This window comes from Nanorana parkeri, unplaced genomic scaffold (genome assembly GCF_000935625.1).
Source record: "Nanorana parkeri isolate BGI_ZX_2015 unplaced genomic scaffold, ASM93562v1 scaffold2888, whole genome shotgun sequence".
NCBI classification, from domain to species: Eukaryota; Metazoa; Chordata; class Amphibia; order Anura; family Dicroglossidae; genus Nanorana; species Nanorana parkeri.
The window spans coordinates 4073-24290 of NW_017309156.1; the positions used below are offsets into that span (position 1 = coordinate 4073).

General features: G+C 41.5%; 1 protein-coding gene across 1 annotated transcript in view; it reads left to right on the forward strand.

Annotated features, from left to right (window-relative positions):
* LOC108802474 (cadherin-12-like) overlaps positions 1-20218 on the forward strand; it is a gene marked incomplete at its 5' end in the record, with an annotated part of 53280 nt that overhangs the window by 748 nt on the left and 32314 nt on the right. Inside the window, one exon of the mRNA XM_018574332.1 lies at positions 15551-15804. Coding sequence (XP_018429834.1) covers positions 15551-15804 — 254 coding nt within the window. The remainder of the gene's footprint in view (positions 1-15550; positions 15805-20218) is intronic.

A 20218-nucleotide genomic window follows, 5' to 3' on the forward strand; every position in this document is an offset into this window, starting at 1 on the left:
ATATATACGAATCCCCAAACTGTATGTGCATTCACTCATCAATCAATAAAACAATAACTGTGAAAAACAAAATTTCTATACAATGCTCATTTCATGTGTGCAAAAAAGTCATACTTATATTCAGCTATTTATTATAAAACAAATAATGTGCATTCAAGATAAATCTATTGAAAATATCTAAAAGTCCAAAGTCACCTTGTGCAAGTGTTTCTTCTAATTTCAATAATTAATTCAGACTGTGTAAATTCAAAGAATATCCGATACTTGTGCAAACTGTGCAAATCCAACAGAGATCTTTTGTGCTTAGTGCCACTTTACCCCTCATAGTCCACACAGGAAAGCCAGATAGCATAAGACTGGGCACACAACTTACAACCATCGCAAGACTTTTGTCTTACGATGGTTGTAAGGTAATAAAAAAAACGTACGATCTGCCTATCTTGGACAGGCAGATCGTAATTGCGATGATCGCAAGCCCGCCCAGCTGAGGGGCAGACTTCCAATGATCGCAATGCCGAACGGGCAGTGTGCGCTTGCGCACACCGTCCCGTCCGGCTTTTATCTTACGAACATGCTACACACCCGCCGAAAATCGGACGATTCTCGGTGGGTTTTCGAACATGTTCCTAAGATAAAAGTCATGCAACCTTACTGTAGCAGAGGTTGCACGGCTCCCACACACCTTACGATAATCGCACGATCGCGGGATTTCCCGCGGTTATCGTACGATTATCGTAAGGTGTGTGGCCACCTTATGAATCCAATGCTGGGAATATAATCACCAGATGAAATGTTCATGGACAGCTCAGATCAGTAACAGAAAGGAGTATGGACACTGGAAAATAGAAAGAAGACAGGGAGCCCCTAAGAGTATCAAAATATTCAAAATGAACATCCTATAAATTAAATCTGCTTACATCTTACATTGACTGGGGAAACCACAATATTGGGTAACACGGGACAAGGCATACATGGTGTTCTTTCACATAGTAAGTAATAAAATAGTTGCTGAATTTTTCCCAGAGGATCATCAATAGATAAACATCAGAATGCTGTTTTAATGTAGCACAATTGCTTCTAAGTTCAACGATTAAAGCACTAAAAAATGACTTACATGGAAAGGCTTATCTGGATAAAATGCCAGGTGAGTAAACCATGACAACATTGCTTTCTTTTTTTTTCAAAACATTTTTCCTTTTATTTTCAATTAAATATATTAACAGTCATTTGTACACATTCTTTGGCACAATAAGACAATTACAGGCAGTTAACTTCTTACAATCACATAACACCACAATCAATGACATGCATGCAGAGCGTATTGTTTTTTTTCCCCCCCACTAATATGACTAGGTACATGCGTTAGACTACGGCTTCTCCTTATCCTTATCCTCCAATTCGTATCCCCTCTGTCTTACCCCATCTGGTTGAGGGAGACAATCCATGTCAGAGAAAGAGCGATCTGTTCTGATCTTTTCTAGCATAACTTCTTGGGTAAACACCACTCAGACCCCATTCTGCCCTGGTCAGAGGCTGTGAATGGCTAGACTAATGCTCTCGTTTATCAATCAGTCTTGAGCTGAGAACCTTCCCTCTCAGATCACCCCAGTGCCCCTAGAGCCCTTGGAGTATGTATCCAGCCTTTAGAATGCTTGGGTTGGGAGTAGCATGATATTGACATTTTATGACTTCAGCTTTGGTGAAGATAGGTCTTATGGCAACCACATCCTTCGAACCGTTTAGCTGTGCAAATATAGCACTGGAGGTATATTTGAATGGAGATAGAAATGTATCTTTTTCCTCTTGCGTGAAGACTATATTAATATATGGTAGCCACCTGTCATAGAAGAAAGCTGTTTTCTTATCATCTGTCAGTTGTATTTCTGCGTCCAGTTTCTCTAAATGGAGTAAGTTAAGGAAGTCTGTACGCAAGCCCTGAACCGTAGGGGGGTTGGGGGCCAGCCACTCTCTCAGTATGCCTCTCCTGGCTGCCAGCAGGGCAATGCTGATCCAATGTCTATGGTGTCTAGTAAAGTCTGCAGGGTTATCCCAGAAATTGAACAGGATCAAGAGAACGTCCATTGGAATCTGGCGTCCCACTACCAATGTAATGAAGTCCACTACCTTGGTCCAGAATGTCTGTATCACTGGGCATTCCCATAAACAGTGGAAGAGAGAGGCCGCTTTTAGCTTGCATTGGGGCAGTGGTCCAAGTAATCCTTGGCCGAGCCCTGTTTGCGTTTTATTTGGAAAACATAATATGCTCTATGCATAATTTTGTATTGCGTTTCTCTCCACTGCTCATTGAGCATTGCTTTACAGGTAGTGCGATAACCTTGTAACAGTTTTTCAACTATCTGATCTGTGGGAATATCTTTCTGCCATTTCACCATATTTGAGTCAGTCAGACTCCAGTTGGAAGTTAGAATAATAGGATGATGAGCCTATCCAGTCCGCTGAATGTCTGAGGAGAAAACTTAGGTTATATAATCTGGTATTGGGGAAGGCCATACCCCCCTCGCACCTCGGCAGAAATAATTTTCGTAAGGCGATCCTTGCCCTTTTCCCTTGCCAAATAAAGGCGGAGAGATTTTTGTTAAGGGATGTGACATCCTTATGCTTCAGGAGAAGAGGTAGCGTTTGCAACGGGTAAAGTAACCTGGCAAAGGATACCATTTTGATTAGGTGTATTCTGCCGAAGAGCGAGAGGGGGAGGTCCCACCATGCCACCAGCTCCTTTCTGATTTTGTCAAAGAGAGGGGGATAATTGAGAGTATAAAGTGAGGATGGAGTGGTGCCTAAGTGTAGGCCAAGGTATACAATGGATCCCTTGGCAATGTTGAAAATAGGAGAGTGACCTAACGTGGTCGACGCTCGAGAGGTCAACGGTAGTATGGTTGATTTGGATTTGGAGTTTATGGTTAGGCCAGAACATTTTTGGTATGTTTTGGAACGTGGCTTGAATAAAGTGTATGTCATTGGACGGATAATTGGAGAATAATACAATGTCGTAGGCAAACAGCATTATTTTAATTTGCAATTTTTGGAAGGGGATTCCGTGGATGTCTGGAGCGCCCTTAAAGTACAATGACAACGGTTCCAATGCCAGGTTGAACAGCAACGGAGACAGCGGACAGCCCTGTCTGGTTCCCCTTAGTAAGGGAAAGCAGTTGGAAATGTTCCCAGGTGTACAAATGCGTGCACATGGGGAGGCGTACATTGCTGCCAAGAAAGTAGTGAACCTACCTGACAACCCCATCTCATCTAGCACTCTATATAGCCAAGAGAATTGAATGCTATCGACGTCTATTGAAATAAGGGCTAAAGATGTAGTCGGATGACCTTTAGCATACCCTAGGACTGCTAGTAATTTGCGTACATTGGCTACCGCTGACCTGCCTTTAATGAATCCTACTTGGGCTGGGGATATTACGCGTGGTAAAAGCCTCGCCAATCTATCCGCTATGATTTTCGACATCAGCTTTGCATCTGCGTTAATCAGTCATATAGGCCTATAAGAGCCTGAAAGAGTCGGGTCCCTGTCTTTTTTGAGCAGTAATCTAGTATATGATTCCGAGCCTGTCTTTAGATATTCACCTCCCTTCCACATGTTATTAAAAACCCTGAGCAATATAGGGGACACATCCTCCTGGAGCATTTTATAGAATTCATTCGAGTACCCATCCGGGCCTGGAGATTTACCATTGGAGGAGGATTTCAGAGCCCTCTGAATTTCTTCCAAGGAAATGTCCTCATTGAGATGAGACAGTTCTTCGCTGTGGATTTTGGGCATCGACACCGACTTCAAAAAGAGATTGCCTATGTCCTTGTTAAGGTGTGTCGCCGAGTACAATTGGCTATAAAATTGTTCGAATATTTGATTGTGTTTCGGGTCAGAGGTGGTATTCCCCCCTTCTGACCATATAGATGTTATGTGCAACAAGTGCGTTGTCTGACCAAGTTTGCCATCATTTTTCCAGATTTATTTCCAAATTTGTGGAATTTTAATTTAGTGTGCGTAAGATAATATAGGTTTTGTTGTGTGTTACACCATTCAAAGTCCAGCTTTGCTTTGGTCCACATTTCCCTATGTTCTGCAGATCCAGTTAATGCATATTGTATCTGAGCTAGGCGAAGAGACGAACTAGCTTTAAGAAATTGGGCTCTGGCTTTCCTCTTTCTGGCAGCAACGTACGCCATTATTTTCCCCCGTAGCACTACCTTTGCGGTTTCCCAGTATAGATTAGGATTGTCTTTGTGAGCATTATTAAATGACTCGTACTCTCACCAAGCCTCCTCCAGCATAGTTTTGAATGACGTATCCGCTAGACATGTGCGATTCGTTTCGTTCCGAATCGAAATTCGGACGAATTTTCGTAAATTCGGACATTCGGATGTATCCGAATTCCGAATTACAGACATAACGAATGCAAACGAATCCGAATTTCCATTTCCGAAATTCGGTAGCGTTCGCACGAACGTTCGTTTCGTTTTCTGTTCTTATTCGTTTCTTATTCGTTTCGTTCGTTGGAGCAAAGTGACATTAGAGAAGGAGAAAAATATTTTTTCCCCCTCAAATGTCACTTTTGCTGCAAACGAACGAAACGAATAAGAAACGAATAAGAAACGAATAAGAACAGAAAACGAAACGAACGTTCGTACTAACGCTACCGAATTTCGTCCGAATCCGAATTCCGAATCCGAATTGACTTTCACACCCGAATCCCGAAAAACGAAATAACACAAATCCGAATTTAAAACGAAACGAAACAAATTTTTTGGCAGTGCACATGTCTAGTATCCGCACATAAATGAGAGGGGAAGCACCATATTAAAAAAATCGCCCCTTGGAGGGGAAGATTGTAGCTGGATTAGGATTGGTGCGTGATCCGATATGGCTATAGGGTACAATGTTGTGTCAGTGACTAGAGAGTCTACCGTATCTGTTGCCAAGAAGTAGTCCAGCCTGGCAAAGGAGGCGTGGACTGAAGAATAATGAGTGTACTCACGTTCCAGGGGATTCCTGACCCTCCAGACATCCACGAGAATGGCATTGGTAGACAGGTCATGCAAAGGAGTGTGAGGAGGGGGACCAGATCCCATGTTAAGGTTTCCTTTGCCCGTTCTATCCTCCTTCAGAACCATGACGGAGTTAAAGTCGCCTCCTATAAGTTTATTCGGATTATCGTCATGAAGTATCCATGAGGTGATCTCTTGGAAGTAGGTGGCTGTCGGCGCATTCCGAAAATATACATTGTACAGCGATATTATTTTGTTGTGAATCCTAATTTTAACTCTCACTTTACGCCCTTCTTGGTCCGCATCTACCTGTTCTACTTTGTAATTTAGAGATTTATTGAACAGTATAGCTACCCCAGCCCTTCTTCCCACTGCTGGGGAACTGATAATCTCTCCCACCCACATTTTCTGTAATCTACCTATATCCTCCCGAGATAAATGGGTTTCCTGCAGCAACAACTATATCCGCTTTCATCTTTTTGGAATAGCGAAGGACCATCATGCGTTTTGCCGGGGATCTCAAGCCATTGATATTCCAGGAGACCACTCTCATATTAGGTTGCGGACCAACTGGAAAAAAGCATAGGAAAACTTATACAAAATTAATATCATAAAGCTATTGGCAAAAAGAAAGAAATGGTCATAGTTACTAGGTAAAATGACTTTCGCCCCCCTAGTAATGTTGGTTCGGAAGACCATTGTGCCACATAGACTGTAGAAACCTGTATGTAATACGCTCTCTTACTAACTGTTATCCTAGAGAAACAATGGGACATATGTGCATAGACCCTGACTGTGTGAGTTAGTGGTTGTCGGTCAACAGGACCATAACCCTGAGTTTCAGAAAAACAAAACACAGCTAAACAAACAAAAAAAACGTTAAACATTGGAACAATAGTACACATTTCGTGACTTCACTTTTTTCCCTCTATAGCACTACAGAGTGAGCTAGTGTGCTTCCGCTAAGCTGTGGGCGTAAACCCAGGGAATTTTGTAATGGTTTGAGAATTACCCCTGATCCCAATCCTGACGGGGAGATAGTTAATATCGGATTTCCAGGGCTTATAGCATAATTGTACTTGTCTTGGTGTACCACCTGTATCATCTAAAGCAGTGGTTCTCAACCTGTGTAACCTCAAGACCCACATTTGTCCTCGGGCATTTAGTCGCGACCCAAGTTGCATTGCAATGGAACGCACGGCAGTGTGGGCTGCTGTGCTGTGACAGAGCTCCATACATATGTGCATTGCTTGTACAGTTCCCATGTGCACCTGTAGAGGTGTCGGGAGCCAGAATGTGACATCACTCCAGTCCAGGCATTGCTACAGGACATGCGAGGGAGCTATAAGCAATGCATGTATGGATGGAGCTCCCTTGCAGCCATACCCCCAGTTGACACTGGGCGCTGGGCAGCATAATTTGAATGGCTGCTCAGTGTAAGAACTGACAGTGCTGCACGATGGAGGAGGTTAGGGGGAGGCTTATGAGCCTCTCACCTAGAGAAGTGGAAGGCAGGCCGCGACCCACTGAATATGGAGTCGCGACTCACTTTTGGGTCCCGACCCACCAGTTGAGAACCGAGGATCTAAAGGACAGCGGTACGTGTGTCCCCCTGCAGTTAACACAAACAGTCACTAGATGATGAAGTTGCAATTTTCCTAACACAGGGAGTAAGGCAGTTTGTTCCCGTTGAATATGAAAAATGGGGGCGAAGATGCTATGGACTTAACAGTGCTGTAGTATCTGTCGGGCCTAGCCCCACAGAGGGGCAAAAACAGAGTACCATTAGGTAGGCCTCCTCCTTCCTCCATATGCTCCCTCCGGTACAAGCAAATCTGATGTACCTTCGGTGTGAGAATAATAGAGTGCAACTGCCCCGGTTTAGGGTGAGTCGGTGGGCGCCATCGGTAATCGCACCGCTGATTTCCTTGCTGGGGTGGTGTTGCGTTGGGGAAGAGGAGACCGTCCATGCAACTTGGATGCTTCAGGGGATCCCAACTTCTCCACTAATGAGATTGTCTTGGAATGCATGGGGAGATCCGTCCTCCATTTGAAAGCGAAGAGTCGCCGGGTAGGCCAGAGTGAATCTGATCCTTTTTTGGTATAGGATAGAACAGGCTCTACTGAACGCTTTGCATTTCTTAGTGACCTCTGCCGAGTAGTCCGCAAAGATGAGCAGGCGATGTCCATCCAGATGGAGTTCTTTTTTGGCACGAAATGCTTGCATGACTGCCAAGCGATCTGTATAATCCAGATATTGGGCTATTATGGGGCGCAGACCCTTCCTCTCGGGGTTAGGAGGCCCCACTTGGTGTGCACGCTCCACCTAACACACTGGGTGGAGGCCCAGGAGATCTGGTATGTTGTGTGCACATATAGATGTCAGCATCGACGGTCGGTAGGACTCCGGTAGGCCTACGATCCTTATGTTGTTCCGACGAGAGCGATTCTCGAGGTCATCCACCTTGTCAAGTAGAAATTCAACTTGTTTGGTATTGGATTGCAGGTAGGATGTCGAGGAATCAGCTCCTTCCTCCAGGGCCGCTATCCAGGATTCCACTTCAGTAATCCTTTGGACCTGGTGTAATAGATCCTGTCACAGGGATTGTATGCCCTTGCCCACCGCCTTGTTGACGGCGTCCTGTATGGTAGAACAAAGCAATTTGGCTACTTCCGCAGCTATCAGGCTATGATCGCATAGAGCTGATATGTCTTCTTCCGACGAGGCGCTGATATCCCTCATGTCTGGAGTGGCGGCCATCTTGGGCTGTGACTGGGGTCACATCCCCCGGACCAGAGTGCCTTTGCCGCGCGGACCTGTTCTGCGTTTAGCTAGGAACTTGTCCATGCTCCTGAAAGTGCAGTCACTATAGCGGGAAGCAGAACGGTTCGTTTGCGTTGTTGGGGTAAGATTTTATATTGGGTTTAGCCCTGGCTGTTCGGGAGCTCCTCACTCTGCAAACGCTACATTAGGCGCCGGAACCGGAAGTCTACAACATTGCTTTCTAAGATGTGCATCCACACAACTGACATGAACAAAGGAGCTCAAACCAACACAGGGCAATAAAAAATATATATTGTTTCTCTCCCTAGCATTGTATTGATTAGATTGTATATACCCTCATCTAATATTCTCTTTTTTGCGCAAAGTTTCTGGTCCACTTTTCCTATGCCAACTGTTCCTGCCATCTAGGCAATGGCACCAAAAGTATGATCTCCCAGGGTAAAAGATGGAATTGGAGGGTATGTAGAGTGGGCTGGAAACTTGAAGTGAAAAAGACAATATTAGATGAGGGTAAATATAAGATAATTGTTAGATAAATGTTATTTTAAAAAAAAAGGTTTTTGCCCAAAAAAGAATTTAAACAAATCTGACACTTGTATAGGGATTAATACGTATATTAGGGAATTGAATATTATTAAATGTTATCTATGGAGGAGGGTATGTAGAGTGGGCTGGAAACTTGAAGTGAAAAAGACAATATTAGATGAGGGTAAATATAAGATAATTGTTAGATAAATGTTATTTTAAAAAAAAGGTTTTTGCCCAAAAAAGAATTTAAACAAATCTGACACTTGTATAGGGATTAATACGTATATTAGTGAATTGAATATTATTAAATGTTATCTATGGAATCAGACTGGTAGCTCCCAAATAAATAGTACAGATGTTCTTAGCATTTATGTGTACAGAAGATCCTGCATTAAAGTGGAAAAGTTAATGGCAGAATTTACTTAAAAGGAAATATTTTAAATAAAAAGGATACCTAGTGTTGTCATCTTGTAGAATTGAATATGTGCCTAAAATACATACAGTAGAAATTCAGATAAACCTGTAGAAAGGAAGAGTGGAATAGACTCCCTTAATTCTAGGCTAGGTGAATATGTAGATTATTTTTTACAGTCTCTGATCCAATCAACCAATAAATGTTTTAAGAAATACAAAAAAATCTTCTGCAGTTGTTAAAAGATGTAGAATTTAAGCCAGATTGCTGTTAAGTTATTACTGATGATAATTCATTATACACAATTACTACTCATAAAGAAGCAATGGAAGTAGTTAGTTGGACCGTATGATTCACTGACAGAATTAAAGATGCACAGAGGATTTGTTGTTGAACATAATTATTCTTTATGTAATGGCTGCATCTTTAAACAGATTTCTGGAGTAGATGGAGGTTAAATTTGCCCTAGAATTCTAAACATTTTTATGGCTAGATAGGAATCAGAAAGCATTTAAAGGGATAACCCAGAGGAATTAGTTATATAAGAGATATGTAAATGACATAGCCCTGGTTTGGAAAGGTAATTAATATTCTCTTATACATTTTATAATAATAATAATAATACAAATAAAGATATTGTATTTTCTTGGCACTGGCAAAGGACATTTATTACATTTTTAGATCTAGTGATTTTTTTTGTAGAAGTTTACAAAAAATTGGTGAGAATGTATTTTAAAGAAACAGACCACAAACGTTTTACTCTCTCTTCCAACTTTCACCATCCCCTGTGGCTTTACAATATACCTAAGGTGCAGTTTGTGAAAATGAAAAAGAATGTTCCTCAGGTGAAGATTTTCTTGAACAGTCTCACCAATTTGGTGGAAAATGTATAGAGACATAAGAAACATGCCATAGAAATAGAACAGGCAATTGAGATAGAAGTAAAATAAAGAGGGCAAGTAATTTTGATTAGCACCGGTTCTAGATTATAATCTGATGCAAAAAAATATTGGGTGATCTTAAAAATGGTAAACACTTGAAAATCATGTTGCTGGCTAAGTCAAGAGTTATTTGTAGGAAGGCCCCAATATCAAGAGTTAAATTAGTAATAGAAATCTCTAGTAACAAAAAGGTAAAGTGTTTTTATGCATATAGCAGATTATATGCTTTTAAACATGTTAGACACATCGATAAAATGGGAAAATTATTTACAATCACTGCTACAGATGAAGTTTATACTATCAAAGAGTTTATATAATGGTATACTATGGGAGTAGTGTACATGTTTTTATTATTTTTATTTATTTTATTTTTTAATACTTTTTACTTTTTTTCACTTAAATTTATTGCTATCACATGGGGACTAACATGCCTTAAAATCTGCTTGGCATTCTGACACTCGACATCCAGACTTGTTGTGTTTGCATTTGATTCATCGGCGTTATTGAAAAATAACCACACCATGTCTCACCACTGACACTCCCACCATCTATGTAGGACCTTTCCATTTTTGTTTCCCAAGCTTTTTGTATCTAATACTGGTAGATGATCCATGGTAAGCATTTCTCTAGGAACTGTAGTTGTACAAAGTCTGGTTACAGTCTGGGTTTGAAATGAACAGACCATTTTCAGCAGATCCTGCTTCATGTTCAAATGTTTGTTTAGTGTGTCTATTCCACAAACTTGGATGCAGAGAATAAGGAGTGCTTGTAGGAGTTTTCTGTCATAACCAGAGCCTGTTAAGAATCAAACCAACCTGGTACTAGAGGCAGCTCCACTCCCTAGTTATTACTGTGCATAAAGCTCTCTAAAGGGGTTATTCACACAGCTGCCAAAAGCAATAATGCTAGAACAGCCTGTAAGGACACATTCCTGAGTTGAAGATTCCCATGTTATAAGTCAGGTGAAGAGGGAAATAGTACATTTTCTGAGCATACATCTTTCTCACACCACTTAAGGCTACAAACATAGCCTGTGCTCCCAAGCCATATCCTGCAGCCCTCAATAGGATTCATGAGCAGGGGCATCTGACATTCAACTCAAACAGATATGAATTGGCTTTCACCCACTGGTCTCACTGCTCATTCAGGTAGGCCTCATAAACCCTCCTCTGGGAGTTCACTCCATTCTGACTCCTCACAACAGAATCAGACATGAGAGGCATACCATCCTTCCCAGATGTCTGCAGCACATCTTGTTTCTGGCCCAGTTTTTATCCAAGCAAACACTGACTTCCAAGAGCTCAAATTGTAAGTGCCACGAAGGTCTCTTTAAGCATCCTAAAGGTATGTGTAACTATTGGTGGAACACAGTTCTTACCTTGTGTACCATCAAGGGACAGAAGAAACTTCATTAAGTGGGGAAATGGAAGGCTTTACTGACTCCAACACACAGAGAAATGTGTTACACCAATGACTGCCTCTTTAGAACGACTTTACAACACAGCAAAAGGCTGGTTGGAGGAAGATTTTGAAAAAAAGGTTTTATTAAAAATTATTATTTTAATTACACACTGGAACTTGTTTGTAAGGTTACATTTGTCAATTATACAATTATATACAGTATATAGAACATGAGGGGAATATTGTGACACGGTGATAAGAATAGACATTGCCAAATATTGGTAATGGTTTCTTTATTTGGTTACTGTACAGGCAAATGTGACTTATAAATATGTACACATATGTATATGTGATATCTATCATCTATATGTATACATATAGATGATAGATATCAAACAAAAAACAAATGACCAACACCAGTCCCGTGTTTTATATCTTCGCATTTCAAGTATTTACTGTATATAGTATGTATTTTAGATCACTAAGTCTGCTTGTTAGCATTTTAGTGTTGGGTGTATTGGAAAAGTATGTAATTTAGAAGATTAGCATTTAGGCATGAAGCAGTTATTTGCAGTTTCATGGTGCTGTTTGTGGAACACATTTGCACATGATGGTCATTAAAATAAAAAATATATTGTCTTTTTATCAGCTTATCAGCTTTTTAGCATCATATTTTGTTCGTGGCACTGGAGTACTGTTGCATGAATTGTAAGCTGCACATTTTTAACACAACCCACACACACAGTACAATATATATATATATATATACACACATAAACTATGCAGAAACTGCTCTTTCCATTTGTCTCAATAAAATATTGTATGTTGCCTCTAAATTGACTATAACATTAAACTATAATTATTCAGTGATGCAGACTTTGCTTGCACTTAATGAATACTATTCAATTTATGTTTTTCAGTAGAGGGGTCAGGATCAGACAAGCTTTTCCTTATCAGACAAGACAGAGTAAACAAATGTTCTTTTAAAATTTCCACCCGAATGGCATCTAATTATATAGCTGGGCATTAGAATTATGCTAATTAAATCAGGCAAGCAAACTGATTGGTGCCCCAACCTGTATTATGATTTTATGAAGGGCAACACTGAGACCGTAAATCTGACTTCATATGACTAAAAGTGGGCTTACAAATTGAATATTATATTAACTTGTTTAACCAATTGTGGAATTATTACATACACCTTTAAAAACTTAATCTAAATACTCTCCTTTAAATACTGCTCCTCTTCCTTCCCCACAGATCACTACCCCCAATTAACGACACATCCTGGCTATCATTTTGATAGTTAGGACTTGCTGTATAACATAGGAGTGGCAAAAGTTGCTCTTGTGTAAACTGACACTTGCAGAACAGTGTCTGCAATGTCAATAATAATTACAATGTAGCAATATTATTTAATAAGTCAGGTTAATTGACCTTATTAATCATCCGTTAAGCCTGACCAGTCATAAATAATTCCTTCTTCACCTTCTTTCTTTAGCTATTATTTTAATTCTTTCAATTATGTAAACATAATTTTATTGTCAATATAAATCAGACAAAATAAGAGAAAACATTCTTTGTGTTATCGCTGATTTGCTATGTTCCAAAAGTATACAAGCACAAAGTGGTTACATTTTGTAAAAAATTATCTTAAAACTAAATATCTACCCTGATAACTTCTACAAATTACCACCCCTACACACACACACACACACACACACTCTACCACCACTTCTAATTCTTTGCCAACGCCAGCAACAAAATCAACGACATTCCCTGTTGTTAGCTTTCTTCTCACTGGCTCTACAGCCCAGGATTCTGAGTAGTGTGATCAGTGAACATGGTTTACTTGTTCCTCGATCTTCTTACAAACAAAAAACCCAAAGAGAATGTATACGTACCTTAATGAAATAAGTGAAATGCGGTTTACTTCAGTTAGCCATTCACATAGAGGCGAAAATCCTGTTTGTTTTTTTCCCTTGCTTATAATTGAATATGCAAAGTGATCACAGTTTCAACCTATTTACTAAGCTAGGTGATCATACACTTTGTATAGTTAACAACCTCTATTCTTTTACTAAATTAAAACGTCTGTGCCCCCAGTCTTTTCCTGTAGCATATAGTGCAGACATGTATTTATTACTGTAATTAGACTCCTGATATCTGCATAAAGAGGACTGTCAAAACAGATCAACTTTAATTGATCAAATGTCTTCAGATAACTCCTTTTGCAAGCCATGGTTCACATCACTTGATGCTTCTTATGAACAGCAATCTTAAAATGTGTGAGTGTCTATTATCAATAAAACTAGCTTGAAACCACCTCTCCAAACTCATTTCATTAATTGAACTCCAGGTGTGTCAGGAACCATAGCACCTCCAAGTGGTGCTGGAACTAGGTCCTGCTGTTTCTGCGCTCACCTGCAGGTGTTTCATGGCAGCCAGGAGCTGTCAGGTACCAGACCACCACTGGGTGGTGCTGGAACCTGCAACTCCAGTGCTCACCTGCAGGTGTCTCCCAGCTGTCGCGATTATTCACCACCTGGTGCTACCTGGAAGGGTATTTAATCCCTCCCTGCAATCAGGACTTTGGCTCAGTATTGTTGCCATTTCCTGAGTCCTGTATCCTGGTGACCCCTAGTACCTTGACCTTTGCCCCATGGCTCCCCTTGTGTTATTTTGCTCCCTGGGTTTACTTGTCCCATTACCTTGTTGTATGTGCTTGTGTTTATATTTAGTTAGTTACTATTACTTGTTTGTGGTTACTTGTGGGTGTTGGTGGAGTTATATATGTTATGTTTTGGTGTGTATAATACACTGTATATAAGCTCAGTGGCAGTTTCTGGTGTGGTCATGTATTTGGTCCTCCCATGTGGGTACCTGCATGCGGTGTGAGGACACCAGTGCACGGTACCTTGACAAGGTGTGCAAACTACTGACTCCAATTAGCTTTCGTAAGTAATTAGTCTATGAGTTCACTTACTTTTTCCTCCAGCACTGTGAATGTTTAGTGGGTGTGTTCAATAAAGGCATGAGAAATAAGAGTTGTTTGTGTGTTATCAGCTTAAGCACATTGTGTTTGTCCATTGTTGTGACTTAGATGAGGATCAGATCACATTTTATGGCAAATTATTGCAGAAAAGCAGTTTATTCAAAGTGCTTCACATACCTTTACTTGCCACTGTGTACTGTCATTAGTAGTCTTCCCAGCCACCCAGGAGACAATAATAAAAGTATAAAAAATGAAATTAAGTGGCAAAAAGAAATACATAAACGTCCATGCACACACAACATGCCCACATAGTAATAACACACATGTATGCATAATTATGAAGCACAAACCCCTATTTCAACTGTTTATTTAAAAAATGCACAATATTACATAACATATCAATATTATACATATGTGTTATTTATTAACTCACTGCAGTTTTAACTTTAATATTATGTGGGAATTTAAATTATGATGTATTTGGTTTGTACCAATTATAATTTTGGGGTATTTTTATAATAGCATTGCTTTTATAAACATTTGTGAACAGCACCAACTTTTAATTCTGTAGGTCCTGTGGTTTCAGAAAATATATGGCTGTGGGGGTCTTTCTTAAACTTTAAAATGTCTAATGTGTATATGAAATAAATGTTCCAGCTACATGACATGTAAAATTAGACACAGTGACTATCAGTAGAAGGGGTTAAATGAAGTAAACCATATATTATCCGCTATATGTAATATATGCACATTTTAAACTCTTACTGTAAATTTAGAAATATATTTAGATCCATGAGTTAATCTTGAAAAAAAGAGTAAAGATTTAAAATCAGGTGTTTGATTACAGTAGTACAGTTATATTTGTAGTTGTGTCACATATTACTGTGTCTTTCAGACTTTATTCTAATGAATTAGAATCAGAACTCAAAATAGATTCTTCTATATAGAGAGCATTTACACTATCATAGTGAACTATTATGCCATCAAGAGAATAAACTCTACAAATAATAATATTTTATACCATGGTCAGTAATTTTTCCAGTGCTCAGTAGCTCTTTTTAATGACAATATTTTTCTGATTTAAACTGAATGTTAAGCAGACAAGCTTCTGTGTGAACACTAGATGTCAGCCTTGGATAAGGATCATCTACTGAACTCCAGCAGTTTCCATGTCCAATCTGTAAGAGAACAATTCTAGAAAATGCTTCTTTAGTTCTATTTTTTTTGCATTGTAATACACTATGTTTTAAATAGGATGAGATGGCATTTTGGAGACACATCTTTAATTTCAAATTGCATCCTTGTAATCATCCAGTTCTTTTGTATGGTGTGTGATCAAATATTATCTCATTTCTTTATCATATAATCTTAACTTATAAATGATTCCATATGGGGCATGTAATGAAAAGAAAATCTACTTTTGGCTTGACACTGAAGTATTCTTGCAAACTATATATCTTTTCTTTCAGCCACTAGATTTTGAGACAAAAAAAGCATACACATTTAAAGTGGAAGCCTCCAATACTCATGTGGATCATCATTTCAACTCAGTGGGTCCATTTAAAGACACTGCGACTGTGAAAATAAACGTGTTAGATGTTGATGAGCCTCCAGTCTTCAGCAAGCCATTCTACACAATGGAAGTGTATGAGGACACTCCTGTTGGTACAATCATAGGAGCTGTAACAGCACAAGATCTAGACATAGGAACAAGCCCTGTCAGGTATGATATTCTGCAATTAGTGTTCATATACTCTATTTAGATGCTTTTGCACTTAGTAAGTTAAGCTATCTTGGATAGAAATGCTGCAAATTAAATCACTTTCAATTAGATTTTGTAAGAATGTTTCCGTAAAGCTGAAAGCACTGTCTCTATCAGGGGCGGACTGACAACATATGGGGCCCCCTGGCGATAAGAGATTATGGGGCCCCCTTGGGCTTTGCACATATAGAATGCACCCAATGCATTATTACAAGGGGTGGGCAAATGTCATTCCTCTAGCTGTGGTAAAACTACAAATCCCACCATGAATCTTACCGTGGGAGCCATGCATATGCAAAAGTCTTGCAATGCATCATGGGTCTTGGAGCTCTAAGGAACGCACAAAGTGCAGAGGTCAAATCTAAGGAACGAGCAGAGGTCAGATGTAAGGAACGTACAGAGAGAAAATCTAAGGAACGCACAGAGTGCAGAGGTCAGATGTAAGGAGCACACATAGTGCAGAGGTCAGAAGTAAGGAAAGCACAGAGTGCCAAGGTTAGAAGTAAGGTACGCAGAGAGTGCAGAGGTCAGATGTAAACTGAATGAAACTGTCACACGTCGGCTCTATAAATCGGAAAGTGAGTGAACAATACCGGCGCTCGCTCACTTCTCGATCATCCCCCTGCAGAGAGCCGTGACTGTCAGTCACGGCTCCCTGCAGGGATTCCCTTCTCCCCGCTCCGATCCTCCAGCGCTGAGTGGAGGAATGGACGGGGAGGGGGCCGGTACAGCTGGCTCTGCCTCTAGAAAAGCATAGCCAGCTGTCACTCACGCAGCTGGGTGGATCCAGACCAGACCGGACCGGTGTTGAGATCGGTCCCCTGCGGCGTCTCAGTATACCACAAGCTGTAGGGTGACTGGAGGACGCTAGTTTGTGTTCTTCCATTACCCTTAGGAGAACTATGGGGAAAAGCCCTGACCCCATAGTTCAGGTCCCGGCTGCGGCGTCTCAGTATACCACAAGCTGTAGGGTGACTGGAGGACGCTAGTTTGTGTTCTTCCATTACCCTTAGGAGAACTATGGGGAAAAGCCCTGACCCCATAGTTCTTCTTTAAGAAGGATCTGCTCACTGGTATTGGGCAGCTGGATTTTTTACATGGAATTTTTTTAGCAGCAGATGTGACCAAGGACAACAGTATTTGAAAAAAAAGAATGATTTTTTTTTCCAGCACGTTTTTTACTATTTTATAACGAGGGGTGCTTTTAAAATAGAAAAATGCATGATGAAAAAACAAAACAAAAAAAAGGATCACTGAAACTGCTGGAGGGAGGAGGGGTAAATACTTTTCTATAAACACTGTAAATTATACCCGGCTCACTTTGTTTTGGGGCAGGAGGGGGTGTGGTGGTGCATTGAACTCAACGGCACATTAGTGCCCGCATTCTGGGCCAGTACAATCTGCACAAAATAGTGCATGGAGCATTTTTGCAGATCGCACTGGGCCGGAAAACGCAGGCACTAAAGTGTTACGCATTCCGGTGCCGCGATTGCACTGCAGGCGGGGGGCGAGGCTTCGGTACCATTGAGTTCAATGCACCACCACGCCCCCTACTGCCCCAAAACAAAGTGAGCCGCCGGGTTGCATTCCAGAGGCTGAACGCACTCCTTATGGTGGGACTGGGCCCTTAGTGCTTGTTCACACAAATCACGGTGCTTTCCAGAGCGGTAGCTGCTGGAACGCACCGCAATCACTCACAAATCTTCCCGCTGCGTTCAGGGGTAGGAGGGGGGCATTGCGGTGCATTTAAGTCAAAGGCACTGCAGCCACCTCCCCCCTCCCGTAGTGAGATTGGATGCGTGGCAAAATATTGCCTGCGTTATGTTCCACTGCAATGCTGCTTGTGCTATTTTTTGTGTTTGCAGTGGAATGGAATGCAGGCAACGTTTTGCCACATGTCCTGATCGCACTGCGGCGGGGGTGGGGGGGGGGCGAAGCAGTGCCATTTTTTATTTTTTTTGCTACCCTGTATTTTTTATATATTGTACAAAGTGCAAAAAAAAAACTTCAGAATTAAATGTTAAAGAAAAAATTAAAGAAGAGGGCTTCACTAACCTGAACTCCTTGTGTCCCTCCACCGGTATCAGCCTCCTTCTTGCCCTCCTCCGATGCCACCGATGGCTGCTGCAGCATCGCTGGCTGCCCTCCAGTCTCCACCACACGCCGGTCGGGCTCGCTTTCTCCTCTCTGCAGGAGAGGATGTAGGAAGAGGCGGAAGTAGTTCCGCCAGCACTGGAGGGAAAAGCCACGCTAGAGGGCCCGTCGCGCGGCTTCTCTCCTCTCCGACAGAGGGGGGTTGCAATGCGGAGGCTGCGGTGGAATTGCCGCCTGTTACAGGACAGATGCCTGGCCACGGGCCCCGTGGTGGTCGCGGGCCCTCCGGCAGCGCCCGACTGCTCGATGGGTCAGTCCGCCCCTGGTCTCTATTCCATTACATTAGTAAATGTGTAAATGTATTCCTGCGACACAAAAGAGAAATATAACAAAAAAAGGAGTTTGGCTGTAGTTCTCTTTTAATGAAATGTTTCCATCTCTATTGTTAGCAATTTTGTAAGGTCACAATTCACTGTGTATTAAGGCACTTGCAATATGAACACATACCAGAGTTAAAGGTACTATTGGGTAAAGATATATGTGGATCAACTCCAAGATAAACTTCTTTTTTTTTTATGCATGTAATTTTTATTAAGGTTTTGAAGCATATACATATGAAAAAGACATCTCAGTAAAAAAGACCTCCTAGTAACCCGAAACAAATCCAGTATACTATAGATCAAACGTTATATAAGGTTACAGATATATACATGGTGACAAAGAAGGTATGCAAATATGTCATAATCCAAAGGTCAGTATAGCCACCATCTAACAAACCATAAACTGAGTGGCAATTTACAGAAAGAGAAAAGAGGACAAACACCAAGACAAACATAGAATGCGTCATCGTAGGATTCGAGGGGGCCTAATGGAGGAGTGTACCAACTAGGAATGGAGCAACAGTGAAGACGGGACAATGGGACAGACCGTATGAATGTCCAGGGTCGAGGCATGGCAGACAGAGGAACAAAACAAGGAAAGAGGGCTGGTTCTCCTGTGTCTTGGGGTACTAAAATTTACCGCCGCAGCCCAGTACCCTGCGGGAGGGCTACGCCAGAGGCAGTATTATAGGACATCTAAGGCTCCCAAGGAGCCGTCTAGTTTGGCTATATCATACCATTTGGAGGCCCGGAAGGGTAACATGAGGTCCCTAAGTTGATCTAAGGATAATGTTGTAGTGAGGAAAGCAGACCATGTATTAAAAAATTGCCCTGTTCTTTTTTCATTGTGCAAGGAGTCAGACTTATCTAAAAGCATGAGCCTATGAAGGGTGTTGGACAAATCTAGCACAGTTGGCACGGCAGGGAGCAGCCAATTGGTGAGGATGGTCTTTTTGGAAGCCAACAAGCAGAGATGTTCCCAGCGTGAAATTGGAGGGGTCGTATCCAAGGGATCGTGGGGTATATCGTGTAACAAACAGAGGGATGGTAGGGGTCCCCTCACCTCACCTGACAAAGAGTTCATATAATCCACAACCCGTTGCCAGAAGGTTGTTATCACAGGACAAGACCACATCAGGTGGATGAGATCAGGGTGGTGAAGTTTGCATTTGGGACAGTGCTGCAGCCAATCAGGTGAGGCGGACTTAGGAATGAAATTAAAGGCATAATAAGCTCGGTGGAACAATTTAAATTGGACCTCCCGCCAGGATTCACATATGATATGTTTCCTGATTTGCTGCCACCCCTTCAGGATACTAGCATAGGTTTCTTCCAGGGATTGACCTATGAGCTGAGCCCACAATTGTACGAATGGTGGTATGAAATTATCTGGTTGTTGATAGATATTCTGAAGGATAAGGTAGAGGTTAGATAGGGATAACCTGGGGGTCGATTGGTCCATTATTACCGATAAACTTCTTTTAAAAGTAATTTTTGGTTCCTTATCAACCAAGTGTCAGTATCATCACTTGTCACATTTTTTCCAGTTGATTGTTGTATGGCAGGGCTAAAAATTTCCACTGCTCGCATTTGGCACGTAAAGTGAGGGCGAGTGGAAATTTGGGTCTCCATTTGGGTCTCCAAGTACCGGTCCGCAGGCCAACTCCAGCCTGCGAGCCGGTACTATGTGGCCCGCAGCCAGCTGACATGTCAGGCACATGGTCGCAGACCTTGTACCTGACTTGAGGGAGCAGCTCCACAGTCTTCATCTGTGTCGGATGCAGACCGCAGAGCAGCTCCTGTAAGCTCTGGCTTCCTTCAGCCGGAGCTCTGACAGTTCTGAGCTGCGGCCGAAAGAAAGGATGTATGTGAGGAGGATCGATCCCTGGTTATCTGGGGGT